Source organism: Cupressus sempervirens, chromosome 5, assembly GCF_028749045.1.
Source record: "Cupressus sempervirens isolate cs-2001-9-10 chromosome 5, ASM2874904v1, whole genome shotgun sequence".
In the NCBI taxonomy this organism is placed as follows: domain Eukaryota; kingdom Viridiplantae; phylum Streptophyta; class Pinopsida; order Cupressales; family Cupressaceae; genus Cupressus; species Cupressus sempervirens.
Window position 1 is genome coordinate 340,521,494 of NC_143122.1, and position 22,237 is coordinate 340,543,730.

The window sequence follows — 22,237 nt, forward strand, 5'->3', positions numbered from 1 at the left end:
CCTTTCAATGAACTTATGTTTATGAATTTCAAGGTTCAGTCTTTACCTAATTGAAAATACAATCTTGTATGCACAATTTCCTATGATCTATGAGCACCAATTTCACCAACCATTTAAAACTTAATGGCAGAAATTTATGAGAGCAAAAAGTGACTTTGCATGCTCACAGTGTGGTCTCATATTGCAGTTTCATTAATTGGAATATACCAAATAAAAAGGATTGAAGGTGGACATTACAGATTATGTTTTATTTCTCAATTCATTATGGCTGAAGGTTTAATTTGTCTCCGTCATATAATCTGACTGTTGTTAACAACAAATAATATCAACATTTGAAGACACTTCTTAAGCATACAATGGTATAAGGAATGTGGTAAAGAACTTTAATAGCTGTGCCCTTACCTACTAAATTCATAAGATGGTTGAGGCAAAATACAAACAACTGAACGGTCCTGAATCACTTCAGCAGTAACCCCTATAGAAAGAATACAATTATTCATCAATGAGAAAAACTAATTTTTTTTTTTTTAAAACTCCTAAAATTAAAAGAAATTATGTTTTTACATTTAATCCTAGATAAAGAGAAAAGGAAGGCTAAGGGGTACATTATAGTTCTAAGTTTCTAACATTTGAACAAAATAGACGCAGTTAGCATTTACTTTAAGATATCCATTTAATACAGTACAGTATTTAAAAAAGGCTATCACATACAGAAATTCAGTATGAAATCCTTCAGCCCTTGAAATACTTATTCTCAATTTACTATGACTTCATGATTGGGGAAATAAGCTTTCTATGCTTCGTACCTATGTATCTCTTTTTATTTAACTTAAAAGTTCACTATTCATGTGGCCTAAAATTGTCATATGCAGCATATTTTGCTTAGTCAAAATTTTCCATCAATTCCAATTCAGTAACTTCCATACATCTCCTTTATTCTTTCTAAAACCGTATTTTTAGAGCTCTATATTTTCTTGATTAAGGTAAATGTTAGTAAGTATCATTAATTCCACCCAAGTATTGTTAACTTCTGTTTTATTGATTTTGCTTGACACATTCTTTTCTTCTTTATTTCCTTGATTACATAGTCTAGAGTTCTACATGGAAACAATTCACCTTTATATTAGAGGAACAAGAGTTTTTCTATCCTCAACATTAGGGAGGAAGACAGACTTTAGAGAGGCATTTAACATTGTATAAAAAAAGCAACCCTTGTAACAACCATTCAGAAGATAGATTTAAAGAGTGAAAATGTTGTATAACCCTATTTACCCTTTATTTGGACTTGTATGCTTATTTGGCAGTTAATTGTTCCAATGTGTTGATCTCAAAAATCCAATAGTCAAGATTAAATTTACAACTCAACCAGCCTATCTTGAGTTTGTCACCCGTCTTGGCTCCCGTGGAAGTCAATATTAAACTCTTAAAAATAATAACCTCTTTGTTCCAAGAATAGCCCATGGCCCTCAATGCGAAAACTAGTATCTATGTGCAACTGTTGTCTTGTTGCCTTTCCTTCTAGCAAGTTTCCCGTATGTGTAGTACTAGATAAATACATATTCAAATGTTTTCATTATATACAGTGTAACACAAGCACTGGGGGATGTTAGGACGGGTTTTCGGGACAGGAAAAAAAAGGGCTTCAATACAGAGATGGTGGGGGGACAGTGGAGGGATGGTGGCGGGGGGGGGTGCTGTACTAGTACTTGAAATGCTAGTTATGAAATGATGTATAACAGTACAAGAACTAATAAATTATAATACAAAATACTCAAACATAGCAAAATTGCAACATGAATATCATAAATATAATAAATACATGATTACATTGTTACAATGAGTAGAATTATATCAAAACAAGTACAAAATCATGTACATACATTCATAAATATACATCTGTAGAGTGTGAGTGTGTGTGTGTTACAATGACCTTTACAGTGGCCAGTAAACCCCCTTTCTATCACAAGCACTGTAGCTGAAACTTTTACTTGCAAAAATTCACCAAGTGTGGTGTTATGAACAAAGTCCTATGCAAATATTATGTTAGAGATCTTTTAAGAAAAAGAGTATATAGAACTGTTACGAGCTCCAAAACATCAAACTCAGTTTTAGTATTATAATTTTGAATGAAACATAAATTATTTTTCTCTTCTCTTCCATCTCATATTCTAACATTGTTATTTAGATCTAAGTCAATAGACATAATGAGTAGGAAGAGGCCAAATACATTTAAGGAGATTTAATGATAGCATAAGAACAATAGACAATTTCAAAAACTACAAGGCCAAAGATTAATTGCAGGTTATACTGTCAAAGAGAACATTAGAAATCATTTCTTGAAAATAAGTAACATTTAATAATGTGAAAAGGTCTAGTTTACACTATTTAATTTTTTAAAAGTACATAATTTAAATGAATGTGATGTCCCCATCCCATCCACGAAACCACTCAAGCATAAAATACATGTTTGATCCAGATGTGGCATGCCTAGTACACTTTCAAGTTAGTTAGAAGTAAGAATCGTACATAGCATTAAATAGTTAGATAGTTATCCCATAACGAAGGATGTTTTATAAACCATGTAAGTGACCAACAACAAATATGAGCAATAACAGTATCAAGGAAATCAAAGTCAAAGTGATATCATATCTAGGAAAATCGTCTCATCTAAAAGCCTTCATGAAGTTCCATCAAGCATCTTCATGAGGCATCAACTGAAGAATAGACAGTAAGATGGATTGTAAGGATTAACAAAGATATCCAATCCTTTATATTTACATCCCTTTGTAGCACATTAAAGAGGCATTGTCATCATTCCAAAGGATCCATTCAATCTGACTAATCTATATACCTTGCAGACTCATGTGAAAGTAATCCACTTTTAATAAGAAAATCAGATTGGCCCTTCTATAAAAGCTATCATTTGAATCAGAAACTTAGCAAAGCATAAACAAATAGAGAAAATATTACACCTTCTACATCACCATAAAAGTGACTATATTTGTACTTTGAAAGCTCTCTGCCCAATATTTGATGCAATTGCTGATTTTTGTTTGACCAAAAAGTCTTTGACAGTGAAATAGGGTAGTTTTTGTTTTTGGAGTTTTTTAAATGGTTTTGTGTTTTTCAGAAGTTTTCTGTTTTTATTTTTTATTTTTCAATAATTCTGGAAAATAACAGCAGCAACTAAATTACAATTCCACCCAATGACTAAATAGATTTTGAAAACTGAATTCAAACTTCTTTTACTACTCTAGAGATCAATTGTAGAAACCGTACCAGGTAGATTTTGCACCAATCAACTTAATTTGATAGTCTGGAAATTTAATTAGTTGTGATTTGCACACAGATTACAATTTCAAAACCCTCAGAAGCTGATGTCAACTGTATGGCATGATGGTACTGCCAGCTGGCGGTGTTTGCACATCTGCAGTCTCTATTAAGACACCCAGTCTGCTATTTTGTTATAAATATTAAATATGCCCTTATCCTGCAGTCCAATCTGATGTACTGATGTTATAGAGCACTGCTCAGCTGAAAGAAGCCAGTTCTGGAAATGTGCAGCTATGGGAAAATGGCAAACACACAGTCAACGACTGTATTATTATGATCTGCAATCCTGTGCACATAATTTGTAATTTCAGACTCCTGAGGGTGATCTCCAATGCATCTTTGTTACAAAGCTTGGATATTTTTCAATTTCCAAATACTCTCAGCACTCGAGGAAATGTCCAGGCTGACAGATCCAAGGGCTTTCATCCTTGAATCGGTCCAAATGCTGAAAACTTCAAAGTTGAAGCTCCCCATAAACTAAAAAAGACATCACAAATGCTTTTTCAAAGGCTCAAAACCTTATGTCATCACGTTTAGGGTTTCGATGATTTCCCCTTATTTCTTTTGATAAAATATGTCTTTACTTAAAAATTGACCTCTTAGGCACTATATTTTATCATTATAATGGTTTCCCCTTATTAAAACATTTTATGCCCCAAACGCCAAGGAAAAAGGGGATCGACTTATAATATTTTTTTTGAAGTGATTATAATATCACTTTAATTAAAATTTAAAATCCATAAATTCAGAAATATTAAAATATTTCTTTATTCATTAAATGTGAATATGGTCTCAGAATTGAATTCTGTCTGAAGTACCATGATCATTGATGAAGACTGAATCTTACAAGATAACTAGTACTTTTCCCTAATTTATAGGGATGCTCCTAAAAATTGGGATACTTGGCCAGTCAATCTCAATCTGAGACCCTGTGAATCCCCTCTAATGTATGTACCTCTAGAGCCAATGCCACTAAGCTGGGAGATCCTCCTAAAAAATAGGAAATGCATCCAATGTCTCCAAGATGTCCCTAATGGTCTCCAAATGCCTCCTAGATAACTACCAGTGAATCCCTAAATAGTAGGGGTCCCTCCTAAATTTTAGAAACATCTCAACTGCTCTAGACTGCCTAAAAAGCTCTGTCTGGCTCTCTATGCCCGATATGAGTCCCGTTCACACTTCGTTGACCTATGGGAACTCCAGTAATAGGCCAACCCTCAACCCTAAGGGGACATTACATACCTGGCCATCACATACACAAGAATAAATCAAGAACAACAATTACCATATTTTGCAGGTTGCTATAAAGTGATACTAAGGGTACTTCTTGCAAATAAAAAATATATCAGATTATATCGATATAACTTTATTTGACAATATTCTTCCATAGCTATCAACATAGATTAGTATGATCTTTATGATATCAGATCAAATACTCAAATAGATCAATACTTTCAAATTCGATATATAACCATATTGATTGCTCAAAATACTTCTTCATAACACCAATATTGACTGGATCGAGATAACTTTCACCAATTCACCTTTAATGATATTGAAAAGGATTTGTCTATAAATTCCAATTAGAGATACACATGCACATGCGCATATCAAAATTAATCTTGGACAAATAAACTCTTGCAGATTAGTCTTTGTCGATATCAAGGTAGCAAACCTTGGCCTTGATCGATTGTTACATTATTTAATTCATTTAATAAGGGTATTGACAATACTCGCATTTATAGATCACATTCGAAGACTCTAATTTGTGGAAAATAAAGAATTGTGTACAAAATAAAGTTAAAAAGAAATTTCTGCAATTTAATTTCTAAAAATTCAGTCCAAGTCCTAAGAGACTTCATAGGGGGACATCATGATGAATTAATAAAGGAATTTTAATAATGTCCACAAGGCCAAAAGTCAAAGTGACAATGAGTTAATAAAAGACTAACAATTTTCAAGATCCTTTTTTATATTGATTCTTTTGTTATGAATCTTAATAAAGAAGCTAGCAATTTTGTGAAGCCTCATCTCCATAAATAGCTCATCTAGCTACCAACTTCAAAGTCACTTTTATATGAGGGTGGATATCTTCATAGGAAGCGCTTTCATGATAAAACATCTAATGTTTCAAACACCCATCTGGTGCTGAAAATATAAATCCTATCTTCCCACTCTTCTTTGGATAACATCCATCTAACTGTTTGACACCTAAGATGGTGTGATAGCATTCAGTCTCCATCGGTATCCATCTCTGCCTCTCCTACGCTAGCCACGTCCACATCCTATGCCGCCTCCTCTCCAGGTGCATCCTCGAACTGTGGGACTCCCACTTCCTGTGGCTCTAAAATAGCAGCTAGTCCTAGGGATACACCTCCATGCCTTGGGGACTGAATGGAAGGAACCAACCTTTGTAGGAATGAGTCGGAAGTGTTGTCGTAGAAATGCTACCTGCATTGGTTGCATGCTCTCCTCTGGCTGTACCAACGAAACTGGTTGTACTGGCACAACTAGCTACACTGGCGAAACTAGTTGGGTGGTGTCAGCCAACAAAGAGGAAGAGATAGTGACCATAGCGTCAGAGCCAATCACATCTAATCAAATCTGAGGTTCGGACTTTGGCGTTGGCAATTCTACTATCTCTATGGCTAGCTTTGCTCGTGCAACTAAGTCTGGCGAAAAACTCTGTGAAGGCATAAACTTTGTTGTGGTCGTCGGTGGAATCACATCTATCTTGTTTGTCCATGGAATAACATCTGTTGTGGTCATTGATGGAATCATATCTGCCAAAGTCGACAGTGGAGTCATGACGATTGACGCATGTCTCTAGCCAAATGGAGGAATGAGCGAAGTGGTGGCAATCAAGTGTGGTGAAGTTGGCAACTGGGAGGGGTAAAAAATGTGGACCCGCTAGCCGTCGTGTCGTTGCCAACTTCGGCCGAAGTACTTTCTTCTATAGATTCGGTCCCACTGCTCTCTATAGTGTCCTCCCTTACACTTTCGGTGTTTCCCTATGCCTCCAACCCCTGTAACACCTTTTGCCCGGCCACGGTCCCACCTGTGTCTAAATGCCTCCAACAGAATATCGGGGGTTCTCCTGGCGCCAACTTCCCCCTCAGTGGGACTTCAAAATCGTCAAGTGGAACTTGATGAAGGTCTGCCTCCAAAAACAAACCGATGGCATGGTGCGGCATAAAAAATGTTCAATGTTGGAGTGTCATAAACTCCTCCATCCTGTCAACAAGGACCATGGCCCAATTGTACACGGTACCATTCATGATGTCGTTCATGAATGTAATTTGCGGCAAAGCTATATCCAAGACCCAACTTGCCCCTGTCAACCTACTTTCAATTACATCCATGATACACCTCCAGTGGCCCTCCCGAATAAAATCTCTCCGTAGTCCTTGGCTCTTGCCACCCTTCACCACAGACACCATTTCCTCCAGTGTGAGGTCGCGGCCTACTAATCTCACCCAATACTCTTTTCGTTCCTATGAGAACTTGTGAATCTTGGTCTCCACTTTCCGTCCTCCTTAGCCAGGAATGCCAAAGACCCTATTGAAATCCCTCGGTTTGAAGGAAACTATCATACGATGCTGCTTGTAAACAAATGTACTAGTTCTGTTGTTCCTATTGTACAATTCTATCACAGTTTGTAAAATTGATTTATGGAAAATACTGGAAGTTGTATTGCCCAACGTACTTGCATTCGTACCAGAATTTGTTTAATTACCTCTATGTCTGGAGTTTCTTGACACCATTTTGGACACTCGTTGTCATTCAGTCCTTCAAACTGGACTGTGAGTTGTGAGAGGTCAGCCTACACTTTTTGTTTCTTACTGCTAGATGTTGTCTGGTTCTGCTATTCCTATTGTACGATTCTATCACAGTTTGTAAAATCGATTTAAACAGCCGAATGAAAAATACTGGAAGTGTATTGCCCAACGTACTTGCGCTCGTACTAGAATTTGTTTAATTACCTCTATGTTTGGAGTTTCTTGACACCATTTCCGACTCGTTGTCATTCAGTCCTTCAAACTGGACTGTGAGGCGTGAGAGGTCAGCTTGCACTTTTTGTTTCTTATTGCTAGATGTTGTTGGGCCTACAACTTGGATTCCAGAAGCCAACGCTCTTGCATTCTTTTCCATGTTTTCTTTCAATTGGTTTTTCCACTGCTTTCTTTTCCCTGCGGATTCCATAATAACGGTTTCTTGCTTTGTCTTTTTATGTACCTAAAAGAAACAGTAAGGGTTTCTCTTACTCTTTTTCTCTTTTGTCTCCCGTGGCAATGATTCCCATGTTGGATGCCTTTGTTGTCTTTCACTTGTCTATGGATATTCTTTTTCTTCCCGCAGATGATGTCTTGAAATATGGTTCCCGTAGCTTCTCTTATCGACACCAATAACTACCACGAACTGCCCTTCTCTCCTCTATAAACTTCCTTTTTCCTCCCATGGCTGACTTACTTGCATGGATTAACCTTGGAAAGAAAAACATTCTTCATGGCATGTATTTAAGAGACTCTACGGATGTGATTTGTTCCTAACTCCTACGGCTGCAATTTCCCTTCAAAACCTTGACTCATTATCATGTCTGATTTCTTTTATGCAGTAGCTACATATTGGAAGTCTTCATCATGTGGCCTCTTATAACCCTCGTCTGAGAATTTACTTGTGTCCACAAAATTTTGACTGCCGTCTGCTATGTGTCCACGGGAGTTTAGAACTCTATCTGTGGGAATGTGGTATATTTGTGGAACTTTCCATTGCAAGACACAAGTGTCCTCGAGACATGGGTGTCCGCAGAACAAGTGTCCACAGGACATCCTGCGTCTGCGGAACCTGTATCCGCAGGACACACTTCCTTTTTTATTTTATTTTTACTTTTTATTAATTTTTTAAATTTTTTTGTATTTTATTTTTTAATATTTTTTTATTTTAACTCAGTCTGATTAGGCGATTATTACTTACTTCGCCTCCTTGTCATTCCTGATAGATTTTTAGCTTTGATTCATTAATGGCCTCGAGAATCTCACACCCATCCAAGGTCTACAGTTTGATGGATCCATTGTCGCTGACTTCTCTTACTTTATATGGTCCCAGCCACTTAACCTTGAATTTGCCTGGTTTTATCTTGTTACTGCCATTGTACCGAACCATGAGTTGGCCTATCTAGAACCTCATCCTTTTCAAATGTTTATCATGCGACGCTTTCCGACGGGTCTATGCCACTTCTGTCATCCATTGCACTGTTAATCTGCGTTCATCCAGTTTGTTCAATTGGTAGAGGCTTTCTCGTAAACTCTCCATATCTCCTAGTCTATTGTCGATTGCAATTCTCAGGCTTGGGACCATGAATTCTGCTGGTACCATAGCTTCTTGACCAAACATCAACTAGAACGGCGTCTGTCCCATTGTGACTTTATATGTGGTACGGTAGGCCCACAGTGCCAAACATAACTCCCCCCAGTCAACCTATTCAATGCCACGTGATTTGTATATGATGCCCACTAGAATTTTATTTGTAGCTTCCACTTGGCCATTGGCTCACGGATAGTAAGGACTTGACAATGAATGAAAAATTTTGAATTCTATTGTCAACAATCTAATCACGTTGTTGACAAAGTGACCTCCTCTGTCACTCATCAACTAAATAGGTATACTGTAGTGGGTGATGATTTGCTCGTACAAGAACTTGGCCGTGTTGATTGCAAAATTATTAGGTAGTGCCCATGTTTCTACCCACTTTGTTAGATACTTCGTGGCTACCACTATGTATCGGCAGCGCCGAGCCCTACTCGCCTTCAAGGGACCCACGAAGTCTAGTCCCCAATGTTCAAACAACTCCTGGGCATGGGACGGGTTTAATGGCATGAAGTCCCTCTTGAGTGGTTCGCTAGCTCTCTGGCATGTGTCGCAACTCAATACCCATTCCCATGCATCATTGTACAGTGTGGACCACCTTAACTCGGCAAGCAGAACCTTCCATGTTGTTGTGTCAGGTCCCATGTGGCCACCTACCAGTCCTTCATGTGCTTCCCTTAGAACATTTTGCACTTCTTCCTCCATGACACATCGCCATAGTATTTGATCAGGACCCATCTTATAGAGAAGACCATTTATTAACTAAAACGTCTAGCTTCTGAGAACTAACTTCCTTCGTTTGCCTAGCGGCTTCTCTCTTGGAAATTGAGACATTGACAGGTACTCTCCAATAGATTTGTACCATTCTGGAAGAATAGCGATTCTAAATAGATGTGCATCCGAAAAGTCATCATTGACTCCTTTCGGTGGTTCCTCAGACTTGAGCCAAGAGAGCTGGTCAGCAATGACATGACTCTTCCCGGGTCACATGATAATGGTGAAGGTAAATTCTTGGAGCAGCAACAACCACTTGTTGATTCTGCCTTCGATGATTGGTTTGTTCACTAGGTTAATCAACGCTTGGTGATCTACGTAAAAGGTAAATGTTGTGGCCAACAAGTAATGTTTGAACTTTTGTACCGAATACACCATCCCGAGAGCCTCCTTTTTAGTGGTACTATAATTCCCTTCGACTTTTGACAGTAGCGAACTTGCAAAATACACTAGGTGATCGAGACCATGATCACCAGTCTGTGCCAACATCGCACTGATAGAAAAGTTTGATGCGTCCACATGTATGTCGAACTCATTGTCATAGTTAGGATACACCAATATGGGCGCTCCCAGCAATCTGTTCTTTAGTTCTGAGAAAGCGGTTTCTTGCTCAGACGTCCATATGTATAGTTCTCCCTTTCGTGTTAGGTTGTCCAGGGGCAAAGCAATTCTGGCATAGTTCTTTATAAACCGTCTATAATACCCAATGTGCCCAAGAAAGGACTTTACTCCAGATACGTCTTTCAGGGCTTCCATTTCTACTACGACCCTTACTTTATCCAGGTCGGTCTTTAGTCCCATCTTGCTAACGATATGTCCAAGTAGTTTTCCCTGAGAAACCATGAATCGACATTTCTTTGGATTTAATGCCAGCCTCGCCCGCCAACACCTCTCCATATATTCTTGAAGTGCCTTTAAATGGTTGTCTTGTCCACTAAAAATGGACCAATCATCCAGAAATGCACGGAAGTTGCCGACCGACATTTTGTCAAATATATGCAAAATGATCCTCTAGAACGTGGTGGGTGCATTACACAATCCAAAGGACATTCGGTTGTACGCATACATGCCATCCTCCACCACAAAAGTAGTCTTTAGTTTGTCTTCCTCCGCAATGGAAGTCTAGTTAAAGCCAGAAAATCCATTCATGAAGGAATACATCTCATGTCCAACCACTTCTTCTAGAATCATGTCGGTAAATGGAATTGGAAAGGGATCTTTTATTGTTAGCACATTGAGGCACCAAAAGTCCACACATATCCAGATTTGGATCCCATCCTTCTTCATCGATATCACTATTGGTGACACCCACTCGCTTGTTTGAACTTTGAATATTATGCCCGCCTCCAACATGCGCTATATTTCCTCCTCTACACAGGCGACATAGTTTTTGTTCATCCTATACGGATGTTTTCGCATATGTCACAGCCTTCAGTACTGAGTTCCAGCTGTCCCCCTTGAGTATGTTCCTTGGATTCTCTACATCTTCAAGATTTGTAACTTCTACGAATGGCTCTTCGTATCTTATCTCCTTCCCTTCGAAGCAATGGACAGGATTCTCATTGATCTCCACATCTCCCTCTCTGTACTCCACGAACTGTGGTGGAAATACCTCCTCATCTTTGGGTTCTTCAATGCCAAGCATGTATGTATGGAAGAGTTCATAGTCTTCCATCTGCCAATGAAAAAGCCCATTTAGTAAACTTGTAATAACCCCAATAGGTTATAACTTCTCCAAACACCAAAAATCTTTATACTTCAGTGGTTTGACATTTCGTCAAACACTTTGCAAGCAAGGGTCATCTGACTGAAATAACTTTTCAGATTGCTGCAGTAATTCTTGTTTGGATTTGCCTCAAAGAGAATGCTTGCAAAAGACTCCAAATTGTCTAAACAATGACCTAACATAAATATGCAACTAATTTTGGCAATACTGAATGCATATATGAGTTCTAATTCATGAAAATGATCACCTACAGCCAACTGGTATTTTAACAAACAGTTGGTATGCAAGCTAACTGGCTGATAAGAAATGATATATTAACGCTCAAAGACAACTATTAATGACCAGCAATTGTATCTCCTTGATTGAGAATGAGTACCCAATACAATATTCGTACTAAGTTAGCCAAGACTCTTGGCATTTACAATGATATCAAAATATGATGATTGCTGGTAAAGTAATATGCACCTACAGCTGCCAATGAAAACTAATGCAATACTAAATATCTAACTTCAGTACTCCCCTACAGCAGTACGCTAATCACATGGATGATTAAATACAACTAAAGCCATGGATTGCTGATACCATTGTGAGAAATGTAAAAATGAATGATGTATCTATTAATGAATGATAGGTCTGATACGAAATGACAGTTACAACAGCACTCTATAGTGAAAGGCAACTATGAAAATACGCATCAGACCTGGCATATGAAGTCGCCTTAGAGAATAGATGTATTGCAATACCACTGAACAGAAAATAACCTCCTCAAGTGCCCAAGTCGTGCCTCTCTAGCTGCCGCTCTTGATTGTAGATGGCTGTAATAATTTTCTTTGCTTTTTCAAATTTTCTTTTTTCGGATTGCTTTTTCGGACTGCTTTTTTTTAGACTATTTTTTCGGACTGCTTTTTCAGATTTTTTTTTCGGATTTGCTTTTTTCGTTTTGCTTTTTCGAACTGCTTTTCGGATTGCTTTTTTCGGAGCTTCTTTTTTGGACTGCTTTTTCGGCCTGCTTTTTCGGTTCTGCTCTTTCGGCCTGCTTTTTTCCGATTGCTTTTTCGGCCTACTTTAAAATGGCTTCCTATTATTTCAAACCTACTAGAAATGACCTCCAATAATTTTGGCCCTGCTAAAATTACCTCCTGAAATGTTGAAAATGGCCTTAGGCCCAATGATGCCCTAGCTGAAGTGACTGAAGTATCACCTCCAAATGTGCAACCCTTCAGAAGATATTTCACTTCCTCAGTTATGCTAATCCAAGGGAGTTTTCGTTCCCAAAGATCAATTGACTATCTGAAACCACTTGGCTCCAGAATAGACTATGTGACTGAATCACAATTTGATGTTAAGAGAGAAATAAACAACTGGATGATCAGAATGAAGCCCAAGATGCCTATTTATTCTTTTTTCTCCACTTCCTCCAGAAACTTCTAGAACATTATTTTATTTTATCTATTAAGTGACTTTATAAAATATTTTATAATTCAAGTCACTTTATTAAATTAATTAAATATAAAGTTACCTTTTTAATATCTATTTATTTGATAACTTTATAAATAATTAACTTAATACCACTTATTTATTTAATTAAAATAATTAATTAGTCATCCTCATAAAATATTCATTATTTTGGATAACCAAATTAATTAAATTAATTAAATCAAATTGCCTCCAAAATGGGGACATGACAAAACTTGTCTCATCTTTTGAGCACTCCTCCAATTCTAAGACGCCTTTGTGGTTTGGATTCATTCTGCCTTCTTCTCTCTAGTGCTCTTTGTCTAACTCGGACTCCGACTACAAGGCCATTCCTTCACTTACCACTTGGGTTTGAAGATCAATTGCAAACTTCCGCTCCCCACTTATTTTTCTTCCAGTTATGATTTACCTTCGCGGCCACCAGCGATCCTCTTCCAAGAATGGCGTCATATCCCTTTTTCTTTAATGGGATTACTACAAAATCCAACACAAATGGTTGCATCCCGATAATTGCTTGCTAGGCCACCAGGGTCTCGAGGGGTTTTATCCCCTGCTGGTCAATGCCGAGTAGGTTAAACATAGATGGCCACAGGGTTGGCTTCCCCAATTTCCTCCATGTCTCCTCGGGGAGAACATTCACCAGGGACCTGCCATCCACGATGGTGTCTGTCAAGATGGTTCTGAGGATTCTCATCTCAACCACTGCCGAATGTCTGCCACTACTTACTGTGAGCAACATGGGATCTATCGCCGACCCTCCTAGTACTGTTGGTTGTCCTTTCATCTCCGCCGTGGTTGCATGGGTATTCAACAATGTTGTTCCGAGTTGTAGTACTGCTTGTAATAGATCCTGAACTCTTATGAGCACCTCCATTTGCAAGATCTGGTTGACCAAACTGTTTTCTCCCTCTGATCACCAAGGGATAGCATCTTTACCATCCTTAGTATCCTTCATTGCTTTTTCCACGTCCTCCCATGCTTCCCTCAGACTTTTCTTGTCCGTGCGGGGGTCAGCGTAAGTGGCCTGCTTAGCCTAGTTGTGGCGATGACCAATACTTTTTCTTTGTCGATGTTAATGAGATTTACTTGTTTCGAGCAATTAGCATCCTCATGATCTCCTGGACCATACCATCGACATAATTTTTGTGGAGTGTCGCTCTTCCAACACTCTCTGGTGAAGTGGCCCCACTGGTTACATGCTTGACATTGGATTATGAGCCTTCCTTTCGAATCATATTGAATTCAATTTCTATTGTCATTTCCACCTCGTCCTCCTCGGCAATTATTTCGGTAGCCGCCAGATGTGGCATTAGTGTTGCCTTGAGTCTCATTGTTTGTGCCGGATGTGGATGGTTGTTCGTGTTAACAATATCTATTGGCTCCTAGCCTTAATGTTGAATGGACATTCTTTTGTAGAATGCCCTAGGACCTGACAGATATCACACACCACCTTCTTCGGGCATGCTCCCTTTGAATGGCCCTTTTCTTTGCAATCCGTGCACCAAATTTCTCCTTCCTCCATGCGGCCACCTGTTCCCATCATTGATTTGAATTCCTTGCGCATCCGCCCCAAGTCTTTTTGGAGTGCTTGCACTTTCTTGCTTGGCTCCTCCTCGCTATCAGCACTGCTTCCCTCATCGAATGATTCATCACTTTGAAAGGATGATGACAATTTACTTCTCTTCTTCTTTTTCTTTGCTATTTTGTTTTCACTTTCCAGATTCGGGGCACAATCATATGTGTCAGTGTATGACGTGGGCAGAACTATCTTCATTTTTCCTCTTAACACCCCGCAGAGGCCTTCTACAAACCAGTGTTTCTTTAACTCATCTACAAGCTAAGTTCCCATTCAACTAAGAAGATCTTTAACCCTTCGATTGTAGGCTCGAACCGTATCCTTCTTTCCTTGTTTGCAATTGTAGATTTCTACTACAATCTCATTATCATCACGAGGCAGTCAGAATTCGGCATGGAACTCTTTCTTCAAATCATCCCATGTGGAGATCTTTGCTTTGTCCATGTCGGAGAACCAATCCACCACCACTCCCCATAGGCTGGTGGGAAATTGATTCAACCATTCATCCACATCCATGATTGAATTGGCCATCCATATTGTTTCACACATACGGCAATGCCGCATGGGATCCTCCTTCTCGTTGCCTGTGAACTTCAAGAGTTTTTGTTTTTTTGACATTGCGCTTCTTGTCTGTTGGTTACCACTAGATCGTGTCGCTAAACTATTAGAAGTTGATCCTGCCAGGTTACTCTAACCATCGTCCAGTGCTGCTCCGGCACTTCCTTTCGCCCTGGTGTCTCGTAGTGGTGTGTGTGATAAATGTAGAAATTGCTCCTTTGTCTCCTCAAGCACTGCCAATCGATGTCGTGTTTCCTCGAGCAACTCCTCGTTTCTCCATCCATGCCGTTTTGGCGAACTGAGGCACCCTTCGCTGGTTCCTGTGAACCCCGCTACAATCACCACACTAGGTGATTCCTCTGGCTTCCTTTCAGTCCGTTCCCCAGTGAGTTGTCTTATCCTTCGTCGCGTTTGGCTTCCCCGTGTACAATTTGTAATTCATCGATTTATTCTCTCAAATTCCTATTCTTATTTAAAAGATTGGGCATTTGGCATATAGTACCATTTTAAAAGAAAATCAAACAAAATACTCTTTTATTTATTTATTTTGTACACATCATGTGTCGACTTATGCAACAATTACAGATTTATGAGTGCCCTTAACACCATAGCCCAATGGCTCATGGTTCAGTTTTCTGTCATTGTGCTGCTCATTCCTCATAGAATTTCTTCAGTCTCCCGACAGCATTCCTCGTGTTCTGTTTCCTTCTGACGTCTCTTCTGTGCCACGTAGGTATGTGCAATCAGACGGGGAAGTTGGTATAGAAATTTATTCATGGTGGGGCTTGCGTGCATATCATCCTACACACTATCTGTCGTAACATTGTTCTCGGTGGCTTCCCTTCGTACGAAAGTTTTTAGGCTTATGCGATACAGAATGTGAAAGTTCTGCGCTGCCTTATGTTCTCCTTCAAAAATTTCTATCTCGCCATCATTATTTGTCTTTCGGTTGTCTTGTACTATTCTTCCCATTTATGTTCGTCCTTCCATACTATCCTGAATTCGAACTAGCAATGGTGCCAAATGTTCAGCTTGTAGCGAACAGGAATGTAATGTCCTCATTTTGGCGCTAATTTGATTTAATTAATTAAATTAATTAAGTTGTCCAAAATAATGAATATTTTATGAGGATGACTAATTAATTATTTTAATTAAATAAATAAGTGGTATTAAGTTAATTATCTATAAAGTTATCAAACAAATAAATATTAAAATGGTAACTTTATATTTAATTAATTTAATAAATTGACTTGAAAAATATCTTATAAAGTCACTTAATAAATAAAATAAAAATAATGTTCTAGAAGTTTTTGGAGAAAGTGGAGAAAAAGAATAAATAGGCATCTTGGGCTTCATTCTCATCATCCAGTTTTTATCATTTTTCTTGATATCAGATTATGAATACAATCACATGGTCTATTGTCAAACCAAGGGTTTCAGATAGTCTATTGGTCTTTGGGAACGATACCTCCCAGTAGATCGCATAATTGAGGAAGTGAAAGATCTTCTGAAGGGTTGCACTTTGGAAGTGGTATTCAACCATTTCAAGTTGAGCTTAATTTGTATACTCAGATTACCTGAGGGTTTGAGTTTTTGAAAACAGTTCGAAAAAGCAGTCCGAAAAAGCAGTTCAAAAAAGCAAAGCGAAAAAGCAGATCCAAATAAAGTAGGTGAAAAAACAGATCGGAAAAAGCAAAGCAGAAAGGCAGCATTGGAGAAAATTATTATAGCCATCTACAATCAAGTTCCTTTGGATATTTCATGCATTGTTCTTATAATTTAGATGCATATTAGAAGGCTGTAGGTGAAAGTTGTAATAGATTTAAGCATTATTCTTGTGGATGTAAGCCAAGAGTCTTGGCCATTTCATACTAGCATTGTAGTTAACATTTTATGTGTAATAAAGGAGACATAATTTGTTGGTCTAATATAGTGTAATTGAATATGTATTTATCATTCATGATCAGCTTATTAGTTTGCATGCCAATTGTTTGACAAAATGTCAATTGGTTGTAAGTTCTCTTTTTTGGCATAAATAATGTTATAATTTTGCATCCCAAGTGTTTGTCAAAATTACTAGTTGCTGTAGCTGCATATTGCAAGTACTTTCAGTCACATATATGCATTGAATATTGTCAAAATAAATTGCACATTCATGATAGGTCATTGTTTAGTCAATTGAGAGTCTTCTTGCAAGCATTCTTATTGATGCTAAGTGAAGGAAAGAGCCATAAAAGAAAACTGAAATTTTATATCAGTCATATGACCCTTGTATGCAAAGTGTCTTCTTGAACCTTTATCAGCATTCTAGGATCAGATTTGAGCAGGGTCATTATAGTGGTATCAGAGCGGTTTCCTGCCAGCCTAACTGGGTTATTTTAGAATGAATTCAATTATCAGTATGGCATTAACAAAAGATAAGGATTTGGAAGAAAGAATGCACAATGCAAAGAAGAAATTAGATTGCCCATTTCAGCAAACAGAGGACCTTCTATAAACTTTGGAGGAGTTGGAAAATTATTTAGGCAAGATTGATCAGTCAAAGCCCGATGCTATGCAAACAGCTTTATCTCCAGCATTTGGTTCGTTGGTTAAGCCCTGCTTATTGAGACATCATGATGAGGTGATAAGACTTGCAACTCTCTCTTGCATTAGTGAAATCATGAGGATAATAGCTGGCCTTAATTCTTATGATGATCAGATTATGAGAGAGATACTTCACGGCATGGTAAAAAGCTTCGAAAAGTTGGACAACATCCGGGACCCTTATTTTAGAAAAAAGGGCAAGATTACTTGACGTATTTGCAAGGTGTAGATTTGAAAACATTATGCTGTCAATAGGTTGTATCGGTGACATTTGCAGGATGTTTAGCACATTTTGGAATATTATGGATCAGTTTCATCCCAGCAGCGTATTAGCATTGATGCACTCCATCATGTTCACAATCTTGTTTGAGGAGGGGGATGAAATTTCTAAACTTTTGGTAGAAGATTTATGGTGGGTTTGGACAAAAAAGAAGAATGTGTCACCTATGGCATGTACATGGTTAAAGAGCTTGATTGATAGGCCTAAGGATCAAAGTACTTTTCCTATGACAGGCAAAAACTTGTATGAGGAGTTTAACAGACATGCTGATTCGATACAGGGAGACATTAGCACATCTTCAGGTAATGGTTTATCTGCATCATCTTCACAGGCAGAAGTGGTTACAGATGTGCAGGTTGAGCCTGTTGCATTAGAAGGTGATATCAAAGGCACACTGGATTGCGTGATTGACACATATAGTGATTCCAGTACAGTTGGGTTGGATGAAGTTACAGCAGTTGATGATACTGTCATGTTTGAGGATAGTACAGTTGATCAGAAAGTGAGCATTCAAGACTTTGCAGAAAATGAGTATCATGCACAGTTGGATGCTTCTTCGCATGAGATAGAGGCTAGTAGTTCTTCACGTGTTTTGGCAAGCTAGCTGAAGACAAAGAAAAAGGATATTGTCACGGCTTTATCTCATCATGACAGGATGCGTGGATTGATCGAGAATCACATTTGGATGATTCAACTGTAGGAGAGACAAAAAGGAGTCACGACAAGTTCTTGTGACGACTTAGAGCAGATCAAGGAAGGCATGGAAGCAATGAAGGTAAGTTACATACACCTACTTTCAAATCGCAATCATCTCCTTAATCTTGTGGGGATCTATTCAGATGCATTGAAGAAGGAAGAGGAGATCGACCGATTTTCTTATGAGTTGGAGGGTACTCAGAATTCCTTGATCTATACTCAGTTGGCTCTCCAGGATTCTAAGAGACATGTGGACGAGCTTCATCTCGAGGTGAGTTCAGTTCAGGAGTTAGCGCATATGGCAGGGACTCAATTTTCTTTTACAATCAGGTCACATGTTGATGATGATATGAGTATGCTTAGCATTCACACTCTGGATTCAAAGATTGTAGTGGGTACAGTAAATAGGTGCGTGAAGTCAATTGGTATTGTTCACATTACTCAGGTGAGGAGTTTACTTGAGTTGCCAGTTGATTTTCGTTCGTGGATTAGATGTTGGAATCCTTATCTCAGTACTCGAGATTGTTTTGACCGGAGATATCTATCTTTCTTTGGTAGTAGTATTTGTTGCACTATCATGGACTTGATTAGTAGTTTACCAGGTGTAGTTCTCATCCATGCCAACAGTTTGTCTGATGCTGGAATTAGTTTTTATACACCTGCGTTGGGCATTGTTCATGTATCCAGTCGACCATTCTTGTTGGAATGTGTTGATGATCCCTCAGATATGACAGAGTTTACAGCAGAGTCCTAGGATTTGATTATTACAGATGACACCGAGGAGGATGTTGTTAACAGTGTTGAGGACTTAGTCTCTTCAGCGGGTTCCTTTGATACGGAGGTTTATGGTGATGCTTCAGTCACTCCGTTTGATGATACGAGTTCAGTAGTTAGTCTGCAAAGTTTGGATGGCAGTATTACAGATGATAGCTATTCTGAGGTTACTCCTTTGGACAGTATACCAGGGATAGAGTATAGGAGTTCGACCAGCTAGCACAATCATGTGTCTAGTCAGCTGAAAGTTGGTGAGCAAGACATTGCTATCGCTTGCGAGCATTTCGATGTTGCTCGTCAATTGTTAGTAGTTTACGGATGGGGTTCTCCTACTAGTGATGAGCAAGGAGGCAGTTATCTTTCCTTGATAGAGATCCACTCTTTATGGGAGGCTATCCAGATTCTGAGACAGAATTATATGCAGTTGGTAGCCGACAGAGATTATCTTATGGAGTGGGGTAGTACAGCATATGACGCATTATTGGTCAAGGAAGATAAGGTGAATGAGCTTACTTAGCAGCTTGAGGTGACTTCTGAGTTCCTTCAGAGTACACAGTTGGCTTTCGAGGAGTCACAATTTCATTTGGTTGAGGTGACCATGGAGTTAGAGCGACTTCAGTCTTTACCAAATTCCGTACAATCACAGACCGCGGTGTCTGGTGATCCGAGGATGTCCATGGTCAAGTTTGGTAGAGGCAGTGGAGATAAGGATATATCTATCCTCAATACCAATATTGGAATGTTTGGTTCGTTTCCACTAGAGGCAGTTTCAATTGAGTTGGGCGTTGCATCTGAGCATGGAGGTATGTTTGACTTGGTGGTAGTCTCTACTACGAATGGCAAGGAGACTAGTGATGTTGTATCAGAGATCATGTGTGATGTTGGTGAGCCAGCAGTTGGCATGGTTCCTGCTAGTGACATTACTCCCTTGGCAATATCTTCGGAAGTAGTAGTTAGTTCCGGCTTGGTTAGTGATCAGTTGCAGTGGGTTGCATCACCTATGTATGGCGAGCTGTCGACTGAGGTTGGTTCTTTTAATCAGCATTATACTACAAGGTATGTTCATCAGTTTGCATTGGACCCAGGTGTTGAGGATTTGATGGACGTCAAATTTGGTTTGGGTTCTAGTTCTTGCTATCTATCATGTGATGACTATTCTCCATTAGCGATGCATGGGAGTTATGGTTATGAGACGGTGGCCGGTGATCTGCAGAGTTGTGTTGACTATAGGAGTTGTACAATATGTGGATTCTCCATACTGGGTACAATTTCATTCGAGAATGTTCACCATTGTTGGAGAGTTGGGTTGTACATTCCACTTAGGCCAGTGGAATGCGTTGGTGGTATTGAGTTGTTACGACAGAATGACAGATGGATTGAGCAAATGTTGCAAGAGTTGTTTGGCGATGACAGGGACATTATGCAATTCTTCTTGTGGGATTCAGGTGGTGAATTGCTTGAGGTCAAGCAATTTCAGGAGGGGCGGACTGTAATGTCCCCGTTTTGGTAGTAATTTGATTTAGTTAATTTAATTAATTAAGTTGTCCAAAATAATGAATATTTTATGAGGATGACTAATTAATTGTTTTAATTAAATAAATAAGTGGTATTAAGTTAATTATCTATAAAGTTATCAAATAAATAAATATTAAAAAGATAACTTTATATTTAATTAATTTAATAAAGTGACTTGAAAAATATCTTATAAAATCACTTAATAAATAAAATAAAAATAATGTTTTAGAAGTTTCTGGAGAAAGTGGAGAAAAAGAATAAATAGCCATCCTAGGCTTCATTCTCATCATTCAGTTTTTATCATTTCTCTTGACATCAGATTGTGAATACAATCACATGGTCTATTGTGAAACCAAGGGTTTCAGATAGTCTATTGGTCTTTGGGAACGATACCTCCCAGTAGATCGCATAACTGAGGAAGTGAAAGATCTTCTAAAGGGTTGCACTTTGGAACTGGTATTCAGCCATTTCAAGTTGAGCTCAATTTGTATACTTAGACTACCTGAGGGTTTGAGTTTTTGAAAGTAGATCCAAAAAAGCAATCTGAAAAAGTAGTCCGAAAAAATAGTCTGAAAAAGCAGATCCGAAAATGTAGTTCGAAAAAGCAAAGTGAAAAAGCGGATCCAAAAAAAGCAGGTGAAAAAGCAGATCGGAAAAAGCAAAGCAAAAAGGCAGCATTGGAGAAAATTATTACAGCCATCTACAATCAGGTTCCTTTGGATATTTCATGCATTGTTCTTATCATTTAGATGCATATTAGAAGGTAAGGCTGTAGGTGAAAGTTGTAACAGATTTAAGCATTATTCTTGTGGATGTAAGCTAAGAGTCTTGGCCATTTCATACTAGCATTGTAGTTAACATTTTATGTGCAATAAAGGAGACATAATTTGCTGGTCTGATATAGTGTAATTGAATATGTATTTATCATTCATGATCAGCTTATTAGTTTGCATGCCAATTGTTTGACAAAATGTCAATTGGCTGTAGGTTCTCTTTTTTGGCATAAATAATGTTATAATTTTGCATCCCAAGTGTTTGTCAAAATTACTGGTTGTTGTAGCTGCATGTTGCAAGTAGTTTCAATCACATATATGCATTAAATATTGTCAAAATAAGTTGCACATTCATGATAGGTCATTGTTTAGTCAATTGAGAGTCTTCTTGCAAGCATTCTTATTGATGCTAAGTGAAGGAAAGAGCCATAAAAGAAAACTGAAATTTTATATCAGTCATATGACCCTTGTATGCAAAGTGTCTTCTTGAACCTTTATCAGCATTCTAGGATCAAATTTGAGCAGGGTCATTACAAGGAAAGAAAACAAATACTCAATGCAAATCACTATTCATTATCAAAATGTTTTCGTACACAGCAATGATATTCCTTACAATGACAATGACGCTGAAATACATAAGTGTCCACAATATTTATAATGTATGAAACGGTGCCAATGAAATGACACAACCGTCGCTGCACCGGTAGCTGTTTGACTACCCATTTTGCCGGACAACAAGTAATCCCTCCAAATATATGATGGATGTAAAGGAGATAACAAATATCAACAACTAGGTGGGGAGT

General features: G+C 38.4%; 1 protein-coding gene across 2 annotated transcripts in view; it reads right to left on the reverse strand.

Annotated features, from left to right (window-relative positions):
* The window catches only part of DAW1 (Transducin/WD40 repeat-like superfamily protein), a 308,544-nt gene that overhangs the window by 159,428 nt on the left and 126,879 nt on the right, over positions 1-22,237 (reverse strand). For both annotated transcript variants that reach the window (XM_089830229.1, XM_089830230.1), the window contains one exon: positions 403-475. In XM_089830229.1, coding sequence (XP_089686355.1) covers positions 403-475 — 73 coding nt within the window. The remainder of the gene's footprint in view (positions 1-402; positions 476-22,237) is intronic.